The sequence below is a fragment of the Staurois parvus genome, unplaced genomic scaffold (genome assembly GCF_062004578.1).
Source record: "Staurois parvus isolate SC_StPar_1 unplaced genomic scaffold, SC_StPar_1.0 ptg000575l, whole genome shotgun sequence".
Lineage (NCBI taxonomy): Eukaryota > Metazoa > Chordata > Amphibia > Anura > Ranidae > Staurois > Staurois parvus.
The window spans coordinates 2,158,014-2,182,216 of record NW_028318371.1 but is presented as its reverse complement, the minus strand read 5'-3'; the positions used below and the strand labels follow the sequence as shown (position 1 = coordinate 2,182,216).

General features: G+C 46.3%; 1 protein-coding gene across 2 annotated transcripts; it reads right to left on the bottom strand.

Annotated features, from left to right (window-relative positions):
* Window positions 1-3,647: 3,647 nt before the first annotated feature.
* Window positions 3,648-9,968, bottom strand: LOC149450320 (E3 ubiquitin/ISG15 ligase TRIM25-like). Of its 2 annotated transcripts, none has more exons than XM_089691966.1 (2): window positions 9,299-9,968; window positions 3,648-4,576 (listed from the first exon to the last, which is right to left on the bottom strand). In XM_089691966.1, the coding sequence occupies exons 1-2, from the start codon at window positions 9,966-9,968 to the stop codon at window positions 3,648-3,650; spliced, it is 1,599 nt and encodes a 532-aa protein (XP_089548092.1). The 2 variants fall into 2 exon arrangements, with proteins under 2 accessions (XP_089548092.1, XP_089548093.1); XM_089691967.1 differs by having other exon boundaries at window positions 9,308-9,968.
* Between the last annotated feature and the right edge of the window lie 14,235 nt (window positions 9,969-24,203).

Sequence of the window (24,203 nt, the reverse complement as noted above, 5' to 3'; positions counted from 1 at the left end):
TATGTAGTGTAAAAACTGTGGGAGGAGTTAGGGTGGTAAATTTGGCTATAATAATAAGAATATATATGTGAGATAACAGGAAGTGATCGCCATGGAAGAACACATAACTACTATCGCACACACATGTATTCCCAGCAAAAAACGCCTCTCACCACATCCTATGGGTGTACTGCATGGTAACTGGGTAGAGCAAGATGGCCGCTGCAACCAGAAGTGTGTCACCTCGCACCGGAAATGGCGTACCGACGCGTTGCGTCACGTGGCTCGTTATGTTGGCACGATTTGTATTACTATAGTATGGTAGTATTGCACCAGCGTTAGATTACATTGTTATAGCGCTTCACTATTCACAGATATGTTGAGCACTTATTGGTTTAAGTTGAGTGGCAGCAGCTATAAGTAGATTTCCTATCATCCATTAAAGCGCAGGAGGAGATCGACATTCATTACCTATCTAACCCCAGGTTCACACCTAAGCATTTTCTGCAGAGTTTTGCAGAAACGCACAGAAGTCCATTTAACCTGATTTCCTATGGGACAGGTTCACATCTCGGCGTTTTCACCCGGTGCGTTTTTTGGAAAGGGTCAGGGACTTTTCTAACACAAAACGTTGCATTTTTGGTTCTATAGACTTCAATGGGAACGCTGCAGAAAAGCTGCATTTTGCATTTTAAATCTGTCTAGCAACAAGCAAAAAAAAACAACAAAAAAACCCACAAAATGCACAAAAACACAAGTGCAAAAAAGCAAAATGCAATGCAGAAACACATCAAACACAACCTGCATAGGTGTGACCCTAGACTAAGAGGGGGATTCCTCTGACCTCGGAGAGATTTCCTTGTGTCTCTGTGAACAGGAAATGAAAATATGTAAAAAGAAAACTGAGCGAGGTTCTAACCCTTCCCTACTCTATCAAAACTAAAACAAAGGAAGGCTTTAGATACATTGTAACCAAAGCCTGAAAATGAACGCTTCAAAATACTAAACCGAACACTTCAAGGATTAAAACTTTATTGAAACATGAAAGATGAAAGTTGGACAATAAAATGTACAATAAAATGTCGGCACACAATAATCAAATCCCAGAACATAAAATGGCACAAAAATAGAGACAAGATAAAATGCATAAAAGTGGAATCTAAAACCTTAAAATGCATGGAATATATAAAACAACACATATAAAAGGGTAAAATGACTTCTCATTAGAATTCCACAGAGACAACCAACAGGTGGATTTTGCTTTTTTTTACCACCCGATGCATTTTTTCTCTTGGCTGCATTAGTTTTCTTTTTTAGGCTTTTCCCCTCCGTTTTCACCTGGTGATCTGGTCCGCAGGGCTGGGACAAGGGGTGGGTAGGGGGGCGGCTGCCCTGGGCACTGTGATATCATGTGAGGTGGGGAAGGGGCACCGAAAAAAGGCTGGGGTTGGGATTTGTGCAAGTAGGGGAATTTTTTTGGGGGGGGATTTGTGCTAGCAGGGATGATTGGGGTAATTGTGCTAGGAGGGGAAATTTGGGTGGATTTGTGTTAGGATGGGGGATTGGGGATTGGGGAGAATTTTTGCTGGGAGGGGGGATTTAGAGTGGGGGGAGAGAATTTGTGCTCAGATGTGAAATTTGAGGTAAGGGGTAGAGGATTTGTACTAGGCGGGGGGAATTTTTTAAAGGGGGGGTAGATTTGTGCTGGGGGCATATGAGGAATGAGTGGATTTGAGCTGGGGGGTTGGGGGGGGGGCAAATATTTGTGCTGGGAAGGGGATTTCAGCAAGGAGCAGATTTGTACTGGGAGGAGGGGGAATGCTTAGGGGATAAGCAGGCAGATTAGTCCATTTTTTGTGGGGGAGGGGATTTTTGCTAACACATAATGCTCATACATCTTGGGGGGGGGGGGGGCACAATTCAGCATGTTCACCCTGGGCTCTAGATGATCTTGTCCCGGCACTGCTGGTCAGTAACACACCTCCTGTATTAGATCGCCCCCACTCTGGAGGAAGGAGCACAGGGGGCACCTTTGGACAGCAGCATTATCTGTCTGGGGGGAGGGGAGTGTTAAATGGACTAGCAGATTTAAATACACTAACAAATTGAAGTCAAACTCCAAGCAGTTACACCAAACATGTTTTTCCCTTTTAGGATAAAATTTTTACATAAATAAATAAAAGCTGAGTATTGTAATCACCCCTGTCATTGGCAGATGGTTTGTCTCATCCCTGTAACTGCTATATCTGGAAGAGAGCTTGTTCCTTTGAAAAACAACAGACATACTGGCAGGATCACCAGATAAAAATAGAGGAAAGAAAGCCTAAAAAATAAAACCAATGCAGCCGTCACATCTAAGAATTGGTAAGCTGCAATATAACAAATGTCTCCCTTTGGGTTTAATACGGCTTTGAGGTACAGAATGTCCTTCCCTTATAACCACTTTACAGAATAAAATATTTTCACCTTTCTAGATGACTTATTTATAACAGTGAATAACCATCCAGCATAATCTCTGCTGTTCAGCAGTCAGACGGGTAAAAGGGCCATAAAACCGACTCATGATTAAATCTTCAAAGGGGTTGTAAACCCTTACCTATACCCAGTGCAGTGACTGGCCTCAGGAGATACACAGAGAGGAAACAAATCCTCCTACATAAGTAGTACCTGTGTATCTGCAGCCTTCTCTTCTCTACATCTGTTCAAAGTGCAGGATTTATACAGCTTGTCCAAAAGTTCAGAAAACAGGGGGCGAGAGTTAAAGTTACATAACCCCCAGCCATAGCATAACCCCCAACCTGAACCCCTAAAGCTGACCATACACTATACAATCTGTTTCGGATCTTCTAGCAACTACTGTATGTAATGCGAGGGTCTGCCTGGATACAATGTGAGTGGATTGCTCATGTCCGGCTTTCTATGACATACTTTTGGTAAATCTAAGGCTGACCACACTCTACACCACCAAATCTCCTTTAGCTTTACCAAAACTATCTCCTATGAAGACAAACTTAAACAATCCTCTCAGTGCCGGTTCACACATATGTGGATTGGATTGGTTTGAATCGCATCCAATCGGCATGACATGTGACATAACATTGCTTCCTATGGTGCCTGTCCACATAGGTCCGGTGCACTGGCGGTGAGAAGGAGTCATGTGCGATTTCTGAGCAGTGCGGTCCGGTTCAGGTGTGGATTACAGGCTACTGACTTCTATGGGAACCGTTTCTAAACCGCACATGTGTGAACGGGATAAAATCCTGACCTGAACCTTTCCTGAACCCGATGTAAACCTGATCTGAACCGCTGAACAACTACTGTGCCAATTAGCTGTGAATCCTGAGCTTCAATCCGCACCGCACATGTGTGAATCAGCTCTTTATTGGGTCACATCAGGCAGACCCGTATACTACACAGCTGATGGGAGATCTAACGGTTATTGTACAATCAGATTGTATAGTGTGTGGTCAGCCTAATGCTAAACCCCCCCCCCCAAAATCTTGCCTTGTTGGGTGTGGAAGTGATGGAGGACACTCTCCTCGGCTGAGATCTACCAGATCTACCGATTGAAGAAATATATTATCTCTACAAACGGTGTCATCCTATGAACCAGATTCACATTTCTCAGCAGATTTCACCAGATTCAGGTCAGATTTCCTGTCATATGATCATTTTACACGTCTCCTGACCCCCCCAGAGATCTTTATACGACCTTTTCCTACCCATAACCCGGCATGGAGGGGCTCAGTGAAGGTGGTGGTGAAGGTATGGAGGTGTCTGATGGGGTCACACAGATCATAAAAGGACAGCTGCCCGGCCTCATAATCCACATAGATCCTGACTCTATCAGGGGGGGTATCGGGAGATATGAGGATTGTTTTATTATCATGTGATAGATCACACTCACTGTTATACTTCCACAAACTCCAGGACTTGTTATTACATCCAATCCCTGACTGCCTTCCTCCCCTCTCTATACTGGGATAACACATCCCGACTCCGCAATTTCCTCCCTCACTGACATCCACTTCCCAGTAATGTCGCCCCGAGGAAAAACTCCGACTGCTTAATACCTGGCCCCAGGACTGAAATCTCTCTGGTGTTTCTGGACGATTCTGCTCTATATCTGACCAGGATGCAGTTTTCATGTCATCTGATATCTGTAGATTATTATGAGCTGTGTTCACATCCAGTAATAAGTCTGAAGCTTCCTGTATATTGAAGCATACATTTCCCCCTTTTATCATATCAGATATCCCTGTGTGTAATGTGTGTGAGATTCCAGCCCCATCCAGATCCCCTCCATCATGGAGGAGTCTATCATGTCTCTCTCTGTCCTCATCATCTCCCTCCTCAGTATCACACAAGTCCCCTGTGTCTGATTCCTGGAGGACAGTCAGGGGGTCGGTCATGTTACACAGCTCCTCAATGTCCCCCATCTTCCTGGACAGATCCTTCTTCTTTATCTCCAGTTGATGGATCATCTCAGACAATGGACATGAAAGCCGCTCTTCCTGGCTGGCGATCTCCCTCAGGACTCTCTTCTCCAGGTCCTCCAGTTGTCTCCTGAGCTCTATGAACAGGGCAGTGACTCTCTCTGTTAGGATGAGAGAAGGAGAAGAAGCGCCTCTAAGTGCAGCATAACACTTTAATGAAGATGAGAAGTAGGAACCCTCCCATGTATGAGGTACAAGTAATGCATGAAATAAAGTGGTGTGGTGTAACATGGGACAGGAGGGGGTTGTCATCGGTGTCACTGAGCTGTCATCGGTAACAATGTGTCAGCGTTCCGCTGGAGCAGCGTGGTGGCTGGAGGGGGACAGCTGTGGAGCCGGCCGGCGTGCACGTCCTCCTCAAAGCCGGGAGGAACGCACGCTGGAACGCAGCGATGACATGGGCGTGATGACGTCAGTTACCCAAGGTGCACTGCGACGCGTTTCAGAGCATGCGCTGGCCTGGAGAGGCGGAAGTGCGCTCCTTTATCAAGCCGGGGGAAGTGGGAGTCCGATAGTTGTATATATACCGAGTTAATCCTCAGAGGGGCTGATTGGCAATTAATTAACCAATTGTTTCAGCAATAATGTGATTCTACCATTGTTGTAAGGTGACACTGTGTGGTTAAAAGAGTACGGGAAGAGAATTCAAATTGTAAATGGATGAAAAAATAAGAAGTTATTAGTAATGAAAATAAAATGGTATGGGAAGAAATGAAACGGGAAAATGGAAAATAGAGGAAATGAAAAGAAAAAGGAAAAAAAATACATCTATTTATCAATATTTATAAAATGTTAATAAAAATAGAAATGGTCAAAATGAAAAATAATAATGTAAAATCAAATGTAATTATATATATGTAAAAAATAACACACACACACACACACACACACACACACACACACACACACACACACACACACAAAATTATAAAAAATGATAAAATAAAAAAAATAACAAAATAAAATTAAAATACATGAAATATATATACATTGGGAAATTAAAAAATAATAAACTGTAAAATTAAAAAAAACTAAATTGCAAAATTTTAAAAATAATCAATTAAATATAAAATGAAAAATAAAAAAATAAGTAAATAAATAAAAATAAAATAAATAAAAAATGAAAAATAAAAATACAAAATTAAAATAAAAAATTAAAATTAATAAAAATTAAAAAATAAGAATTAAAATTAAAAAAATATATATATAAAATTAGATATGTTGCACACAATGGTGTATGCTTGGTGAGATGGCTCATAAATTTAGCTAGTGGCATAGGATGTGAAGATCACCTTGCAACAGTGGTATATAAAATAATTAGGTAAGTAAAAATGCAGTATAACCATGGTAATGGTAATGATGATAATCAAATACTGTAGAATAATGACAATATTACATATATAAAAATAAAAAAAAAAGTATTACTATTACACAGGATTTATATAGCGCCAACAGTTTGCTCATCGCTTTACAATATAAAGGGAGACAATACAGCAACAATACAGTTCAATACAAGAGGGATTTGAGGGCCCTGCTCCTTGGATCTTACAATCTAGGAGGGAGGGGTTAGTGGTACAAAAGGTAGTAACTGTGGGGGATGGAGTGGTTGGAAGAGTAGAAGATTCCAGTATTAGCTGAGGGCAAGGTAGGCTTCCCTGAAGAGATAGGTTTTCAGAGATCGCCTAAAAGTGAGCAGAGTAGGCGATAGTCTGATAAATTGGGGTAGAGAGTTCCAGAGGATGGGGGAGGCTCTGGAGAAGTCCTGAAGACGAGCATGGGAGGAGGAAACAAGGGAGCTAGAGAGTAGGTCTGGCGAGGAGTGGAGAGCACGATTTGGGTGATATTTAGAGACAAGATCGGTGATTTAATTTGGGGCAGAGTCATACATGGCTTTATACATTATTGTTATGTTTTGAATTGTATCCGTTGGGCAATGGGAAGCCAGTGGAGGGATTGGCAGAGAGGGGTTGTAACGGACCACCCGACAGCACCTCTATCAGTCCCCTGATAGAGCCTCTCCAGCGTGCGGAGTCTAAGTTCCGGAGCACTTGTTCACCAGGGCCCCTGATGGTGGGGATGGACTTGGAGCGCTCCGGGACCAGGTCGCAGCTACCGGATATCTCTATCAGTGGTAGAGGAGTCTGCTGGAGGCTCCTGCAGGGTGAGAGTCTGATGTGAGGGGACCCGGGGATCCCTGAGGGATGGATGGATGGATGGAGGAATGAGCAAGGGCAGAGTCAAACAAGCCGTGTCGGTAGCCGGGGGGTCGGTGCGGTACAAAACAGTAGGCAAAGAATGGTCGGGTCACACGCAGGGTCAATAACAGGAGATCAAATCTAAAGGGGAACATCCAGGAGCAGAGTCAGGCAAGCCAAGGGGTCAGGACAGGAGAAGACAGCTAGGTCAGATAATCCGGATCAAAGTACTCACAACACAGGTAACAGGATATGCAGAGAGACCATTCGGCAACAAGTGTCTGTGCAGGGCTGATTTAAGTAGCCCGCCCTGCACCTGACAGGTGCAGCCTAGGTCCTAATGCCTGCCCAGTACTGTCATAGACGACGGGTGCGCCTGGGTCCTAGTGCACTGCTGCCTGCATGTCTTGACAGACACCTACGCATGTGTAGACCGATGCGTCGCGATGGTCCCTGACAGGGGTGGAGGACACTGAGTGGAGGCCAGTGGAGGGATTGGCAGAGAGGGGTGGAGGACACTGAGTGGACGCCAGTGGAGGGATTGGCAGAGGGGTGGAGGACACTGAGTGGAGGTCAGTGGAGGGATTGGCAGAGAGGGGTGGAGGACACTGAGTGGAGGTCAGTGGAGGGATTGGCAGAGAGGGGTGGAGGACACTGAGTGGAGGTCAGTGGAGGGATTGGCAGAGAGGGGTGGAGGACACTGAGTGGAGGTCAGTGGAGGGATTGGCAGAGAGGGGTGGAGGACACTGAGTGGAGGTCAGTGGAGGGATTGGCAGAGAGGGGTGGAGGACACTGAGTGGAGGCCAGTGGAGGGATTGGCAGAGAGGGGTGGCAGATACAGAACGGTTAGTAAGGTGGATGAGTCTGGCAGCAGCATTCATTATAGACTGAAGAGGGGATAGCCTGCGATTAGGTCGGCCAGTGAGGAGGGAGTTACAATAGTCAAGGTGAGATATAACAAGGGAGTGGATAAGTTGCTTAGTGGTTTCCGAGGTTAGGAACGGGCGTATTTTGGAGATGTTGCGGAGGTGAAGTCTCCAAGATTTGGACAGTGATTGGATTTGGGGCTGGAAGGACAGATGGGAGTCCAGGATTACACCTAATACCCTGGCGTGAGGGGATGGACTGATGATTGCGTTACTGATTTTGATGGAGAAGTCCGGGGAGGGGGCACGGGCTGGAGGGAATACTAAGAGCTCAGTTTTGGAAAGATTGAGTTTGAGGAAGTGGAGTGACATTCATGCCGATATGTCACTTAGTAGGTTAATAATGCGAGAGGAGACAAAAGGGGTGAGGTGAGGGGTAGAAAGATAGATTTGCGTGTCCTCAGCATAGAGATGGTACTTAAAGCCATGGGAGTTTATCAAGTGACCAAGGGAGGAGTTGTAGATGGAGAAGAGAAGGGACTTGGACAGAACCTTGAGGGACCCCTACAGAAAGAGGGAGTGAAGAGGAGGAGGCCACTTTATATAGGTAACACTGAAGGAGCGCTGCGATAGGTAGGAGGAGAACCAGGAGAGAGCGGAGTCTCTGAGGCCAAGAGAGTGAAGTTTTTTGAGGAGGAGGGGATGTTCATCCATTTCAAAAGCCACAGAGAGGTCAAGTAGTAAGAGTACGGAGTAGTGGCCATTGGTTGGGATGAGTACGGAGTAGTGGTCATTGGTTGGGATGAGTACGGGGTAGTGGTTATTGGTTGGGATGAGTACGGAGTAGTGGTCATTGGTTGGGATGAGTACAGAGTAGTGGTCATTGGTTGGGAGGAGTACGGAGTAGTGGTCATTGGTTGGGAGGAGTACGGAGTAGTGGCCATTAGTTTTAGCAGTTAGTAGATCATTAGAGAGCTTTAGTAGGGCAGTTTCAGTGGAGTGGAGTGAGCGAAAGCCAGACTGTAAAGGGTCAAGAAGGTTGTTGTCGGTGAGGTGGGAGCTCAGGCGATTGTAGACTAAGTGTTCTAGGAGTTTACAGGTAAATGGCAGCAGGGAGATGGGTCTTAGGTTGTTCAGGTTGGTGGGGTCCAGGGAGGGCTTTTTAAGTATGGGAGTGATGTGCGCATGCTTTAGAGGGGAGGGGAAGGCACCAGTAGAGAGGAAAAGATTGAAGATGTGAGTGAGGGAGCATAGGATGGAAGAGGAGGGTGACCGTAGTAGTTGTGAGGGGACAGGATCCAGGGGGCAGGTAGTGAGACGGGCTTCTGAGAAAACCTTAGTGACCTCTTCGGTAGTAGCAAGGTGAAAAGAGGAAAGTGTTGAGGGAGGTTTAGTATAAGGTATGCTAAGTGGGATGGATGTCTGTGCAGTGGCGATGCCCCTACTGGGTACTGGGTGGGGGTGGAGGTGGAGAAAGTAGAGAGTTAAAAGTAGAGAAGAGACAACGAAGACTGGATGACAAGGTATTAATAAGGTAATAATATATATATATATAAATAAATGTAGGTACGGGGAATGGAATTATTAATTATTTATGAAAAAACGGGGGGATGATGCATAGATATGATCACGATGTTGTGGTAGAGGGACCATATAATCTGGGACGGAGTTGGGAAAATTAAAATATCGGAAAAAATAATAATAAAAAAAAAATAGAAAATTAGAATATAAATAAAAAATTATAAATAAAAAATTGTTAGACCTGTTAGACCAGCTGATTTTTCTTGTACTTTTCCCTTACGTTCCTGCAGACTCTGGACTCTTTTCTCCGTCTTCTCTGTCTCTGTCATCAGTTTCTGCAGAACGTTTCTCAGTTTCTGTTTCTTCTTCTCAGAAGCCTCATCCAGAGTCTCCACCTTGTGTCCCTGGTGTTCTCCAGCCAAACTGCAGGACACACAGATACAGGCGGCATCTGCAGCACAGTAATATTTAAGAAGCTCCCTATGGATGGCGCATTTTCTGTTCTCCATGGAAGTGGTGGGGTCAGTTAGGACATGTTCTGGTGACTTGCTGTGGATTCTCAGGTGATTATCACACAGAGAAGCTTCACAATGCAGACAGGATCTAACAGCGTGTACAGGATAGTGAATGCAGTAAGTACAGAAGATTCCAGTCTTCTTCTCATCTGGCTGAGTAGACCGGAAGGTCTCCACTATGTTACGTAGTGCTATGTTCCTCTGCAATGCAGGCCGATCCTGGAACTCTTCTCTGCACTGAGGACAGGAATAACCTCCAGACTCCTCCTGTGTATCCAACGATCGATCAATACAGACCCGGCAGAAGTTGTGACCACATCTCAGCATTACAGGATCGGTATAAATGTTCAGACAGATGGAACAGTCCAGCTCCTCTCTCAGATCAGCAGACGCCATCGCTGACAGCAGAAGAGAGAAATGAAAGTGAAAGTCACCGACACGGAAAATCTAAAGGTCGTCTCACATTTCTCAGCACAGGGCGGGGCTGAGCTGGTGTTGCAGTTTTATCTTCAGGAAGTTTGTGGATAAAGCAAATGTTTATAAATTAAAGGGATATATTCTGACATTTGTGAACTGATCTGTTTTTTTTATACGTCATTGACTTTTAAATAGTAAATTGCATCTGCAGACAAGACATAAAACTGGGTTATATACCGCAGCGTGAAATGCTATTGGCAGGTTTCTGTTTGTTGTATTTTGTGGTTAAGGCTGAGTTCACACACAAACGCACAGGAATCGCTGCATTTCCCCACCACATAGCAATCCCACTGTGTTCATGCCATCTGCTGCAGGTGGCAACTAAAAGTTAAAGAGGAGCTCCACCCAAAAGGGGAAGTTCCGCTTTAAGCCTTCGTCCCTCGTTCCCCATTAAGGATTGGCACCTTTGGGGAGCCGGGGAAGCGGGTACCCGAAATTGACATGTACCCGCTCCCACTTCCACTGCGATCACCTAGCAGAAGTTGTTCTCCACCCCCCTCTCTCCCCGAGAGAAGAAAAGCAGCCGTGGTGAGGACACCGCTGGACCTAAGGACAGGTAAGTGTCTGTATTTTATAGGTCAGAAGCTCCAGTTTTTGTATTTGCTGACTATTATTTTTTTTGTTCAGCTGGAACTCCGCTTTAACAACAACCCAAAAGCAGGTTGCAGAACATATTGCATTTGCTTGAATCAGATCACATGGGTATGAACCATGGCTGGCTCTAGGGGGGTGCTTGGGTGGGCTATGTCCCCCCCTAGATTGCAGCTGCGCCCACCCAGGCAACCCCCCATGAATACTGTGCCCAAGCAGGGTTGCCAAACCGTTGGTCAGGGAAGCAATCTGTAGGGGCGGCTGGCTGCATCTGCCAAGTCTCTGTGTCCCAGACTCCAGGTAAAGAGCTCTTCTCCCCCCTCCCCTCTGCATAGACAGGAGAGGAGACAGGACTTGATCTGTTCCAACTGATCCCGCCCCTCTCCTTCGGTCTTCCCCGCCTACACACAGCCAGTGCGGTGCCTCAGAAAGGGAATGTGGGCGGGAGATATGAAATCCAGCCCCTGGAAGCTCCACCCTCTCTGCATGATGGATGACGTTGCCTGAGTCTTCAGATCCCAGCTTGGGATGAGTGAGCCCTGCTCTATGACTGACCTGTCCCCATCTTCCTCCTTCTCCCCATCCCTGTTCTAGAAGGTTTTGCAGACATGATTTCCTGTCTAGGGACACCTGAAGTACTATTGCGGATGGCTGACCGACTGCTAGTTGGAGAATCTGAGAGATATTTAACTCACACGTCTGCCATGCTTCTGTTTAACCCCCTCCTGCCCACAATCCCTTTAAGAGCTCCTTCACACTAGCTTTGGTTTCTGAAGAGCAACCTGTGTTCAGATCACTCTTCAGAGAGCATTTGGCAGGCAGCAAGGAGGTGTTGTATCTCCTCCTCACCAGCTTCTTTAACCCCTCGCCCTCCTGAGGATTCCCCCCCTTCCTGACCAGGCTATTTTTTGTGTTACGGCATTGTGTTATTTTAACTGACAACTGCACAGTCATGCAACGCTGCACCAAAATTAAATTTACGTCTTTTTCCCCCAGAAATAGAGCTTTCTTTTGGTGGTATTTGATCGCCTGTGCATTTTTTATTTTTTGCACTATACAGAAAAACAGATCGAAAATTTTGAGAAACAATTTTTTTAAATTTTTGCTATTAAACATGTCCAGTAAAAAAATTTAAAAAATCAAATTTCATCATAAATTTAGGCCAAAATGTATTCTGTGACATTTCTTTGCTGAAATTTTTTTTTACTAGTAATGGCAGCGATCAGCGACTTATAGCGGGACTGCGGTGGGCATTCTAACACTGGGGGGGAGCTGACTAACTGCCATTGACACCCCAGTGACACCAATACAGTGATCAGTGCTAATAAAAAGCTCTGAGGCTGTACTAATGGCACTGGGCAGGAAGGGGTTAACATGAGGTTCGATCAAAGGGTTAACTGTGTGCTGGGTGAAAACAACCAAATGCAGTGAGTTTGGAAAGAAAACAACCGAATGTGGTGAGTCTGGAAAGAAGAGAAGGATAGAGAAGGAGGGTTATGGAGGACTTCAAAGGTGCTGAGTGGGGATAGATGCAAACCAACCCCACCACCTTTCCAACCACTGGGTCTGGGTGAGTGGGTCCAGATGAGGCCTCCATAGGAAAGTGCTGAGGGAGAAGAAGAATCTGCTGCTTGGAGCCAGGTTTCTGTAATTGCTAGTAGGTGAAGGGAGCGGGAGACACAAAGGTCATGGACAGAGGTGAGCTTATTCCAGACAGAGCGGGCATTCCAGAGCGCACATGAAAGAGGGAGGGTGGTTTCTAGGTGCACGGGGACTGATATTAAATTGAAGGGATTGCGGCTATTCCTAGAGGAAGGAGGGTTCCTGGTGTGGGGTGAGATACTGGAGGACCAGAGTTGGGGAGATATCTCCAGAGTTAGGAGAAGGAGGGTGAGGAAAGTAAGATGGGAGCGGGATGTATATGAAGCACTTGTATGATTATTATTATTAGTATTATTAAATAACACCCTAACAATAAATTAATAATAAATAAATGATAAGAAGACAATAAATAAAATATTAACCCCAAACTTAACTCCTAATCGTAACCCTAAAACACCTACCAGCCCTGTACACCCATAAGGGTAGGATGGAGATAATAGGTTGGAACGTCTGCTTACCTCTGAGCTGCTGGCACTCTTCTCTGCAGCTTGAGGAGCGATAGGCCCCATTCACACCTGAGCGATTGGTAGCTCCAAGTTCCAAACTGCTTGAGGAGAAAAAAGACAAATATTCTCAATGAAAATGGTTCACTTGTCCAAGCCAAGTTAACTGAAGCCAAATGCCTGCAGCTCAACCAAGTTCTGGAGCTTTTTTTTGTTGCTTGGACAGATTTGCACATTAATTCCATAGAAATAAATGGAACTGTGCGACTCGTGCATTTTTGAGCATTGTTGCATATTTTTGGAGCTTTTTTCTGCTCAAATGAACAAATGTAAAAAAAAAAAAAAAAAAAAAAATACTGTAATAATGATAATAATAATAAATGAATAAATAAATGTTAAATAAAACACAAATTTAAAAAATCATAAATGTAAAAAGAAATATGTAATAATAAATAAATAGTAATTAATCCCTTAGCTTAACCCCCTAAAAAAACAACAGTAACTTATTATTTATTATTATTATTATTATTATTATTATTATTATTAATAGTAATTAAATTAACACCCTAACAATAAATTAATAATAAACAAATAAGAAGACAATAAATAAAATATTAACCCCCTAACCCCAAAGCTTAACCCTAAAACACCTAACCTCTAACCCAAACCCTAACCCCAGTTCTAATCCCTAACCCTAACTCTAACCCCCCAACTCTAAAACCTAACCTTAACTCTAACCCCTTACTTAACCAAAAAAAAAGAATAATAATTCGAGTTTCACTGATATCGGTATCAGTATCAGTGCCGATTTGAAGCTTTTGCATGAGTATCGGTACTCCTTCAAAAGCTCCAATACCTGGAACCAATACCTTCAGGCTCGGTTCTTTCAGCTGTTAGTGGGATTCCCCCATTGACAGCTGAAATGTAAACCAAATAAAGCCTGCAAACACAAAACAATCCGGCCCCCACATCCCTAACACCCGACCACTCATTCAGCTGTCAGGGGGGTTCCCCTGCTGACAGTTGAAGTGTGAGCACTGAGGAAGAGGCTAGTCCTGGAAACGCGTCAGTCCTTTGGATGTCCAGAGTTCTCACTACAGATAGACACGCAGTGTGAATTGGACAGAGCTGTTTCTTTATGATGTGCCTTTTATTTATTGATCATTTGTGAGTATAATACTTATTATTTACATTCATTAAACATTTTTAAGGTAATGCACTAGGCCGGTGCGCCCTCTGTTTGTTTTTTCTCTACTCAACGTTTTTCCAGTCTTCTATTGTCCAGTTTTGGTGATCCTGTGCGAATTGTAGCCTCCGTTTCCTGTTCTTAGCTGACAGGAGTGGCACCCGGAGTAGTCTTCTGCTGCTGTAGCCCATCTGCTTCAAGGTTGGACATGTTATGTGTTCAGAGATGGTATTCTGCATACCTTGGTTGTAAAGAGTGGTTATTTGAGTTACTGTTGCCTTTCTATCATCTAGGACCAGTGTGCCCATTCTCATCTGACCTCAACAAGGCATTTTCCTCCACACAACTGCCACTCACTGGATATTTTCTCTTGTTTGGACCATTCCCTGTAAACCCGAGAGATGGTTGAGCCTGAAAATCCCAGTAGATCAGCAGTTTATGAAATACTCAGACCAGCCCGTCTGGAACCAACAACCATGCCATGTTCAAAGTCCCTTAAATCCCCTTTCTTCGCCATTCTGATGCTCGGTTTGAACTTTGGCAAGTCGTCTTCACTAGATGCCTAAATGCATTGAGTTGCTGCCATGTGATTGGCTGATTAGTGATTTGTGTTACCAAGCAACTGAACAGATGTACCTAATAAAGTGGCAAGTGAGTGTACCCCTCCCTCCTAGATTGAAAGCTCCAAGGAGCAGGGCCCTCGAACCCCTCGTGTATTGTATTGTTACTGTATTGTCTCATGTTCTGTCTCCCACTATAATGTAAAGCGCTGAGCAAACTTTTTGGTGCTATATAAATACTGTATAATAATACTTTTATAAAAAATATACCAGCTCAAGCTTTTCATCAAGTGAGAAAAATCTTACATCTGCCAATCTGAAGGGCAGCAGGGTCAGCTACAGACTCGGGAGATCTTTTTTTAATTTATTCACAGCTATTTGCTTACACCAGTATTTGAATCTCTATGACAACAGAGCAAAGTCTTTCATTACAGGAGAAAATGTGTCTGGCAACCTCTACACCAGGGGTGTCAAACTGCCGGCCCTCCAGCTATTGTGAAACTACAAGTCCCATCATGCCTCTGTCTTTGGGAGTCATGCTTGTAACTGTCAGTCTTGCAATGCCTCATGGGACTTGTAGTTTGGCAACAGCTGGAGGGCCCCCAGTTTGACACCCGTGCTCTACACTGTGCAGTAATTGCAAGCATTGGTTGAATTGGTCATGTAGCTCCCAGTATCATGGTGCATGATTGGCCAAAGCTAGATAATAATGAGAATATACACCGATCAGCCATAACATTATGACTCTGACAGGTAAAACCAATAACACTGATTATCTGGTTACTATGACATCTGAAAGTGGGTGGGATATATTAGGCAGCAAGTGAACATGTTGTCCATGAAGTCGTGTTGAAAGCAGAAAAAAAAATGGACAAGTATAAGGATTTGAGTGGCTTTGACACGAGCCAAATTGTAACGTCTAGATGACGGGTCAGAGCAACTTCAAAACTGCAGCTCTTGTGAGATGTTCCCGGTCTGCAGTGGTCAGGATCAACCAAAAGCTGTCCAAGGAAGGACAACCATCGAACTGGTGACAGGTTCATGGGGGGGGGGCAAGGCTCAGTGATGGAGGTGGGGGAGCAAAGGCTGACCATGTAGCCCGATCTAAGAGAAAAGGTATTGCAGCTCAAATTGTTGAAAAAGTGAATGCTGGTTCTGATAGAAAGGTGTTGGAACACACAGTGCATCGCAGTTTGCTGTGTAGCCACAGACCGGTCAGGGTGCCCATGCTGACCCGTGTCCACAGCCATAAGTGCCTACAATGGGCACATGAGCATCAGTAAATTGTTGGTGCTATATGAATATCTGTAATAAATACATACAATGCACTTTACAGGCTCAGGGAAGGAGTAGGACAGTAGGGGGTAACAGGTCCTAGCACTGAAGGCCACACAGCCAGGCAGCGAGCTCTTTTAGCAGGTGGTCATCAATGGCATTCCCTTGGTTTTTTCTCATCCATTAAGGTAAAATAAAATGTTAATAAAGTAACCTGACCTAGTAGTAGCCGGGACACCTGATAATTCAGATTTAGTTAGATAACTTCACTGATTGATTCCAAACTTTCATGGGCAGCACTGGAGCCCTGGAATGACATCCCCCTACACAGAGCCAACTCTTCGTTGGGAGACCCCACACTACATTGTTAGAGGTGATAAGCCTATTTTCAGCTCTACAAAAAAAGTTGTCATTTGCAAAGAGAGCACTGGAGCCCCATTGATGGTACAAAACATGCTGGGACCAAGTGCCCTCCTCTATCACAATACGAGGCAAATGTATAAAGATTTGACATAAGACAGGTACACTTTAAGAAGATGTGACCCTCACCTTACTGGAAATCTAAGACAACCGCTGCAGTTGTATTATTAAAAAGGACATTAGTTAATGTGATACATTGTTTCTCTTTATCACTTGTTTGCATCTCTATGGTGGAATTGGTAGTTATTTGTATGTTGAGTGGCACAAATGTTAAGAATTGTTGGCAGAAACTATGCAGAGGCAGATTTCAGTGACTGGGTCTGAGTTATCAGAAGGCGGTTATTTATAAATGTCCCCAACAAAGTGAAATTCTCTCTTTGCCTTATTTCTCAATCTGCCCCTCTAGCCTATAGCAGTTCTCATGACGGTGGTCAACGCAAACCATAGAAATGGTAACAACAGCTGCTGAGACACATCCTAACAGCGACCAAATGTTTGATAACTCTGAACTGGAAAAAGAGTTCTCCTCCATCTCAAGGAGCATTATACGCTGGAATTAAGGATGTGGAGCTTATGGAAATGTTGACTGCTCACCTTGGGGACAAGTTAGAGGAACATAACCAGGTTTGGGAATTGTGGCATCCTCAAGAAGTTCTATCTTAATAGATCCCGGGGTCTTCTTTCACTCCCTTCCTTTTTTCAATATTACTGTGGTTTGGGTTGGTTGCATAGCTATAATATCGATCATTTGATCCATCACTACCACCTGGAAGTCTCAAGCTGCATTTAGAATACCTTACAATACACTTTACTTGAATTATCTACATATTATGTTCCCATAGTCACTCATGTGCCGATGTCAGCTCTGCTTCATCAATGGTAATGGCTTCCTCTTGGAATGGAAACTTATAACATCTACAGGTGAAACTCGAAAAATTAGAATATCGTCCAAAAGTTCATTTATTTCAGTGCAGCAACTTAAAAGGTGAGACTAATATATGAGATAGACTCATTACATACAAAGCAAGATAGTTCAAGCCGTGATTTGTCATCATTGTGATGATTATGGCTTACAGCTCATGAAAACCCCAAATCCACAATCTCAGAAAATGAGAATATTCCATGCAATCAATAAAACACGGATTGTACATAGAACAATATCGGACCTCTGAAAAGTAGAAGCTGCATATGTACTCAGTACTTGGTTTGGGCCCCTTTTGCAGCAATTACTGCCTCAATGCGGCGTGGCATGGCAGCTATCAGCCTGTGGCACTGCTGAGGTGTTATGGAAGACCAGGATGCTTCAATAGCGGCCTTCAGCTCTTCTGCATTGTTTGGTCTCATGTCTCTCATCTTTCTCTTGGCAATGCCCCATAGATTCTCTATGGGGTTCAGGTCAGGCAAAATTTCTGGCCAATCAAGCACAGTAATCCCACGGTCATTGAACCAGGTTTTGGTGCTTTTGGCAGCGTGGGCAGGTGCCAAGTCCTGCTGGAAAATGAAGTCAGCATCCCCATAAAGCTCGTCTGCGGAAGAAAGCATGAAGTGCTCCAAAATCTCCTGGTAGACGGCTGCGTTGACCCTGGACTTAATGAAGCACAGTGGACCAACACCAGCAGATGACATGGCTCCCCAAATCAACACAGACTGTGGAAACTTCACACTGGACTTCAAGCATCTTGCAGTGTGTGCCTCTCCATTCTTCCTCCATACTCGGGGTCCTTGTGCCTCTCCATTCTTCCTCCATACTCGGGGTCCTTGGGCCTCTCCATTCTTCCTCCATACTCGGGGTCCTTGGGCCTCTCCATTCTTCCTCCATACTCGGGGTCCTTGGGCCTCTCCATTCTTCCTCCATACTCGGGGTCCTTGTGCCTCTCCATTCTTCCTGCATACTCGGGGTCCTTGGGCCTCTCCATTCTTCCTCCATACTCGGGGTCCTTGGGCCTCTCCATTCTTCCTCCATACTCGGGGTCCTTGTGCCTCTCCATTCTTCCTCCGTACTTGGGGTCCTTGTGCCTCTCCATTCTTCCTCCATACTCTGGGTCCTTGGTTACCAAATGAGATGCAAAAGTTGCTCTCATCAGAAAAGAGGACTTTGGACCACTGAGCAACAGACCAGGTCTGTTTTTCTTTAGCCCAGGTAAGACGCTTCTGACGTTGTTTGTTGTTCAGGAGCGGCTTGACAAGAGGAATACGACAAGTCCAGGATCCGTCTCTGTGTGGTGGCTCTTGATGCACTGACTCCAGCCTCAGTCCACTCCTTGTGAAAGTCCCCAACACTTTTGAATGGCCTTTTCCTGACAATCCTCTCCAGGCTGCGGTCATCCCTGCTGCTTGTGCACCTTTTTCTTCCACACTTTTCCCTTCCACATAACTTTCTATTAATGTGCTTTGATACAGCACTTTGGGAACATCCAACTTCTTTTGCAATTACCTTTTGAGGCTTTCCCTCCTTATGGAGGGTGTCAGTGATGGTGTCAGGTCAGCAGTCTTTCCCATGATTGTGATTCCTACTGAACCAGACTGAGAGACCATTTAAAGGCTCAGGAACCCTTTGCAGGTGTTATGGCTTAATTATCTGATTAGAGTGGGACACTTTGAGCTGAGAATATTCCACCTTTTCACAATATTCTCATTTTCTGAGATTGTGGATTTGGGGTTTTCATGAGCTGTAAGCCATAATCATCACAATGATGACAAATCACGGCTTGAACTATCTTGCTTTGCATGTAATGAGTCTATCTCATATATTAGTTTCACCTTTTAAGTTGCATTACTGAAATAAATGAACTTTTGCACAATATTCTAATTTTTCGAGTTTCACCTGTATGTCACTCGTATAGCGCACTCTCTTTGAATGTACTAAGATTTTTGCTGAGCTATGCCGACAGTCCTTACATAATTGTCTTCTTTTTTCTGTATAACTGTATCCTGTATTTAAAAATTAAAATATTCAATAAAAAATTGTTATTTAAAAAAATGGTAACAACAAGACAGAATACCCCTGTACAAATCAACTCCTTTACTCCGGTACAAATCATTAGTAAGACCTCATCTGGAATATGAAGTTCAGTTTTGGGCACCAATTCACAAAAAGAACATTGGGGAACTAGAGAAAGTACAGAGAAGGGCAACCAAACTGATAAGAGGCATGGAGGAGATCAGCTATGAGTAAAGATTAGAGGAACTGAATTTATTCTCTCTTGAGAAGAGGAGATTAAGGGGGGATATGATCACCATGTATAATACATAAGGGGGGATATGATCTCCATGTATAATACATAAGGGGGGGGATATGATCTCCATGTATAATACATAAGGGGGGGGATATGATCTACATGTATAATACATAAGGGGGGATATGATCTCCATGTATAATACATAAGGGGGGGATATGATATCCATGTATAATACATAAGGGGGATATGATATCCATGTATAATACATAAGGGGGGGATATGATCACCATGTATAATACATAAGGGGGGGATATGATCACCATGTATAATACATAAAGGGGGATATGATCTCCATGTATAATACATAAGGGGGGATATGATCTCCATGTATAATACATAAGGGGGGATATGATCTCCATGTATAATACATAAGGGGGGGATATGATCTCCATGTATAATACATAAGGGGGGATATGATCTCCATGTATAATACATAAGGGGGGATATGATCTCCATGTATAATACATAAGGGGAGATATGATCTCCCTGTATAATACATAAGGGGGGGATATGATCTCCATGTATAATACATAAGGGGGATATGATCTCCATGTATAATACATAAGGGGGGATATGATCTCCATGTGTAATACATAAGGGGGAATATGATCTCCATGTATAATACATAAGGGGGGATATGATCTCCATGTGTAATACATAAGGGGGAATATGATCTCCATGTATAATACATAAGGGGGGATATGATCTCCATGTATAATACATAAGGGGGGATATGATCTCCATGTATAATACATAAGGGAGGATATGATCTCCATGTATAATACATAAGGGGGATATGATCTCCATGTATAATACATAAGGGGGGATATGATCTCCATGCATAATACATAAGGGGGGATATGATCTCCATGTATAATACATAAGGGGGGATATGATCTCCATGTATAATACATAAGGGAGGATATGATCTCCATGTATAATACATAAGGGGGGATATGATCTCCATGTATAATACATAAGGGGGGATATGATCTCCATGTATAATACATAAGGGGGGATATGATCTCCATGTATAATACATAAGGGGGGATATGATGTCCATGTATAATACATAAGGGGATGTCCAAGGACCACCAAGCTGACAGCAGCCCAGGACCACCCCAGGATACCTGCACGGCAGCACCACCAGAACGGGTAAGCTGCCACCACCGATCCCCACAGACCTGCCAGCCTCCGCAGGGCCCTCCCCACTAGCCCTGTGTCCATCCCTGACCACCAGGAACCAGCTCAGGCCCACTGATCGCTGCTCCGCTGCCCAACCCATACATTGGTTCTGGGCCCACCCCTGGACACCCTGCACCCAGCTACCGGGCACCCAGCTACCACCCCTGGACACCCAGCAACCGGGCACCCAGCTACCACCCCTGGACACCCAGCTACCGGGCACCCAGCTACCACCCCTGGACACCCAGCACCCAGCTACCGGGCACCCGGCTACCACCTCTGGACACCCAACACCCGGACCACCCAGCGAATCAAGACGTCGCCCAGCGAATCTCCCGGACCACCCAGCAAATCTCCAGTCACCGAGCCGCCAGCATCACCAGACGCCGTGCCTACCAACACCCCCAGACATCGCACCCTACGACCCCTCCACTCGCCGATCCACCGGAACCACTGAAGACCCCTCGGATGCCAGCATACTGCACCCACAGATTGCAGCTACAGAAGGACTCTAGTGGACTCCTCCACGGTGATACAGACTCTCCACATCACCTCGCCCTGACCCGTATCCCTTCACCTCCCCTGACCCGAACAGCACTGCACTCACCCCAGCATGCCACCTGCACTTCTCCTCCTCGTTTTCCTCTCCTCCATCCCAAAAATCGCCTCCCTCTACCCGCCCACCCCCCCAAAACAGCTCTACATTGCCCCTTCACTTCTGCCCTCTCCCCACTACGGCACTCACCACCTCCTCCTGGTACTCCACTCCCCGGTCGACCCACGTGCCACCACTACCAGACCCACACGCTCCTACACCTCCCATTCTCATGCCACCCTCCTCACCCTTCTCCTTCTCCTATCCGCTGGGGACATCTCCCCGAACCCTGGCCCCTCACCACCTCTCCCCCCCTCCAGGAACCCCCCCTCCAGGGACCCCCCTGCCCCCGCCAGCCGCCGCAACCCCCTCAACCTCATACCTGTGCACCTCCTCCCCGCATCCATCCCCCCTCTCTCGGTTGCACTTCTGAACGCCCGTTCGGTTTGCAACAAACTAACTGCCATCCATGACCTCTTTATCTCCCGCTCCCTCAACCTCCTAGCCATCACCGAAACCTGGGTACAGGCCACTGACACTACCTCCCCTGCGGCACTGTCCCATGGAGGTCTCGTCTGGTCCCATTCACCAAGACTGAGCGGTCACAAAGGTGGTGGTGTCGGCCTGCTCCTATCACCGCTGAGCACCTTCCAGGTCCTCCCTAACCCCCCCTCCCTAACCTTCTCCTCCTTCGAAGCTCACTGCATCCGGCTCTTCTTACCCACCCCCCTAAGGATCGCAGTGATCTACAGGCCCCCCGGATCCATAGCCCGCTTCCTGGATGACTTCGCCGCCTGGCTTCCCTTCTTCCTCTCCTCTGAGCTACCGACCATCATCCTCGGGGACTTCAACATCCCCATCAACGACAACACCCCGGCTACCTCCCAACTCCTCCACCTAACCTCCTCCTTCGCGCTCACACAATACACTCAATCCTCCACCCAGATCAATGGGAACACCCTGGACCTCGTCTTCTCCCACCTCTGTACCCTCAACCAGTTCTCTAACACCCCCTTCCCTCTCTCCGACCACCACCTCCTCACGTTCTCCATCTCCCCTTCCCCTAACTCCCCCCCCCCCAGTGCGCCAAACCATCACCAGCCGCAACCTCCGCAACCTGCACCCGGCCCCCCTCCACTCGGCTGCCGACCGCTTACACGACAGCATCCTTCCACTGTCATGTCCTGACCTAGCCACCACCGCGTACAACGACTCACTATCAGCTACCCTAGACTCTCTGGCACCCCTAACCACACGCAACATTAAACCCAGACCGCTCCAACCATGGCAGAATGACAGCACTAAATGCCTCAAACGTCGCAGTCGTGCGCTGGAGAGACTATGGCGCAAAACCAGGTCCCCTCATGCATTCTCCCTCTACAAATCTGCCTTCCTCACCTACACCTCCTCCCTCCACGCCGCCAAGCAGGCCTACTTCATTGACCTGATCAACACCCTCTCCACCTGCCCTCGCCGACTCTTCTCCACCTTCAACTCCCTGCTCTCTGCCCCCCCTCCTCCACTCAGTACCTCACTTACCGCCCACGAGATTGCCACTCATCTCCACAACAAAATTGACGTAATCCGCAAGGACATAGTCAACTTGCAATCTACCTCCCATCTAGCCTCCCCCCTTCCATCACCCCCTCATCTCTCCCCTCCTCTGACCTCGCAACGGCACTGCCCCCCACCACACCCAAGGCCCTGCCTACCGTAACCCCCCCATCACTGCACTCCTTCAGCCCTACTACCACTGAGGAAGTCACCAGAGTCTTCTCAGAAGCCCGCCTCACTACCTGCCCCCTGGACCCTATCCCCTCTCAACTCCTCCTGTCACCCCCCTCTTCCCTCATCCGCTCCCTTACCCACATCTTCAATCTCTCCCTCTCTACTGGCGTCTTCCCCTCCCCCCTAAAACATGCGCACATCACCCCCATACTCAAAAAGCCCTCCCTGGACCCCACTGACCTCAACAACCTCAGACCAATTTCCCTGCTGCCACTCACTTCCAAGCTCCTTGAGCGCTTGGTCTTCGATCGCCTAAGCGCGCACCTAACTGACAGCAACCTCCTTGACCCACTACAGTCCGGCTTCCGTCCCCTACACTCCACCGAAACTGCCCTCCTCAAAATCACCAATGATCTACTAACCGCCAAAGGCGACTACTCTGTCCTCCTTCTCCTAGACCTCTCCGCGGCCTTTGACACAGTCGACCACCCCCTCCTCCTTAATAAGCTACTCTCCCTTGGCATCAAAGACACCGCTCTCTCTTGGTTCTCGTCCTATCTATCCCAACGCTCCTTCAGCGTTTCCTACAACGATGCCACCTCCTCTTCCCTCCCCCTCTCTGTTGGGGTCCCCCAGGGCTCTGTCCTTGGACCCCTTCTCTTCTCCATCTACACCTCCTCCCTTGGCAAACTCATACACTCCCACGGCTTCAATTACCACCTCTACGCTGATGATACTCAAATCTACCTATCCACCCCTCACCTTACCCCCACATTCTCCGCCCGCATCACTCACCTCCTAAACGACATCTCTGACTGGATGTCGCTCCATTTCCTGAAGCTCAACCTCTCCAAAACCGAGCTTCTCGTCTTCCCCCCAGCCCGCGCCCCCCCCCCCATCCTTTCCATCACTACCAACACCACCACCATCAATCCCGCCCAGCAAGCCAAGGTCCTTGGCGTCATTCTGGACTCAAACCTTTCCTTTCAACCTCATATCAAATCACTCACAAACACATGCAGGCTCCACCTCCGGAACATCGCCAAGATACGCTCCTTCCTTACCCCAGACACCACTAAACTACTCGTACACTCCCTGATTATCTCACGCCTCGACTACTGCAACTCCCTCCTCACCGGCCTACCCCAGTGCAGGCTCTCCCCGCTTCAGACCATCCTGAACTCAGCTGCCAGACTCATCCACCTCACCAGCCGCTCCACCTCTGCCACCCCCCTCTGCCTCTCCCTCCACTGGCTCCCCATTGCCCAAC

What these genes read in the sequence shown, in the direction of transcription:
- LOC149450320 (XM_089691966.1), bottom strand. Translation starts at nt 9,968, where the DNA reads ATGGCGTCTGCTGATCTGAGAGAGGAGCTGGACTGTTCCATCTGTCTG. An exon ending in AAAATCAGCTGGTCTAACAG is followed by an intron (nt 4,577 to 9,298) that starts GTCTAACAATTT and finishes TCATCCTAACAG; the next exon opens with AGAGAGTCACTGCCCTGTTC.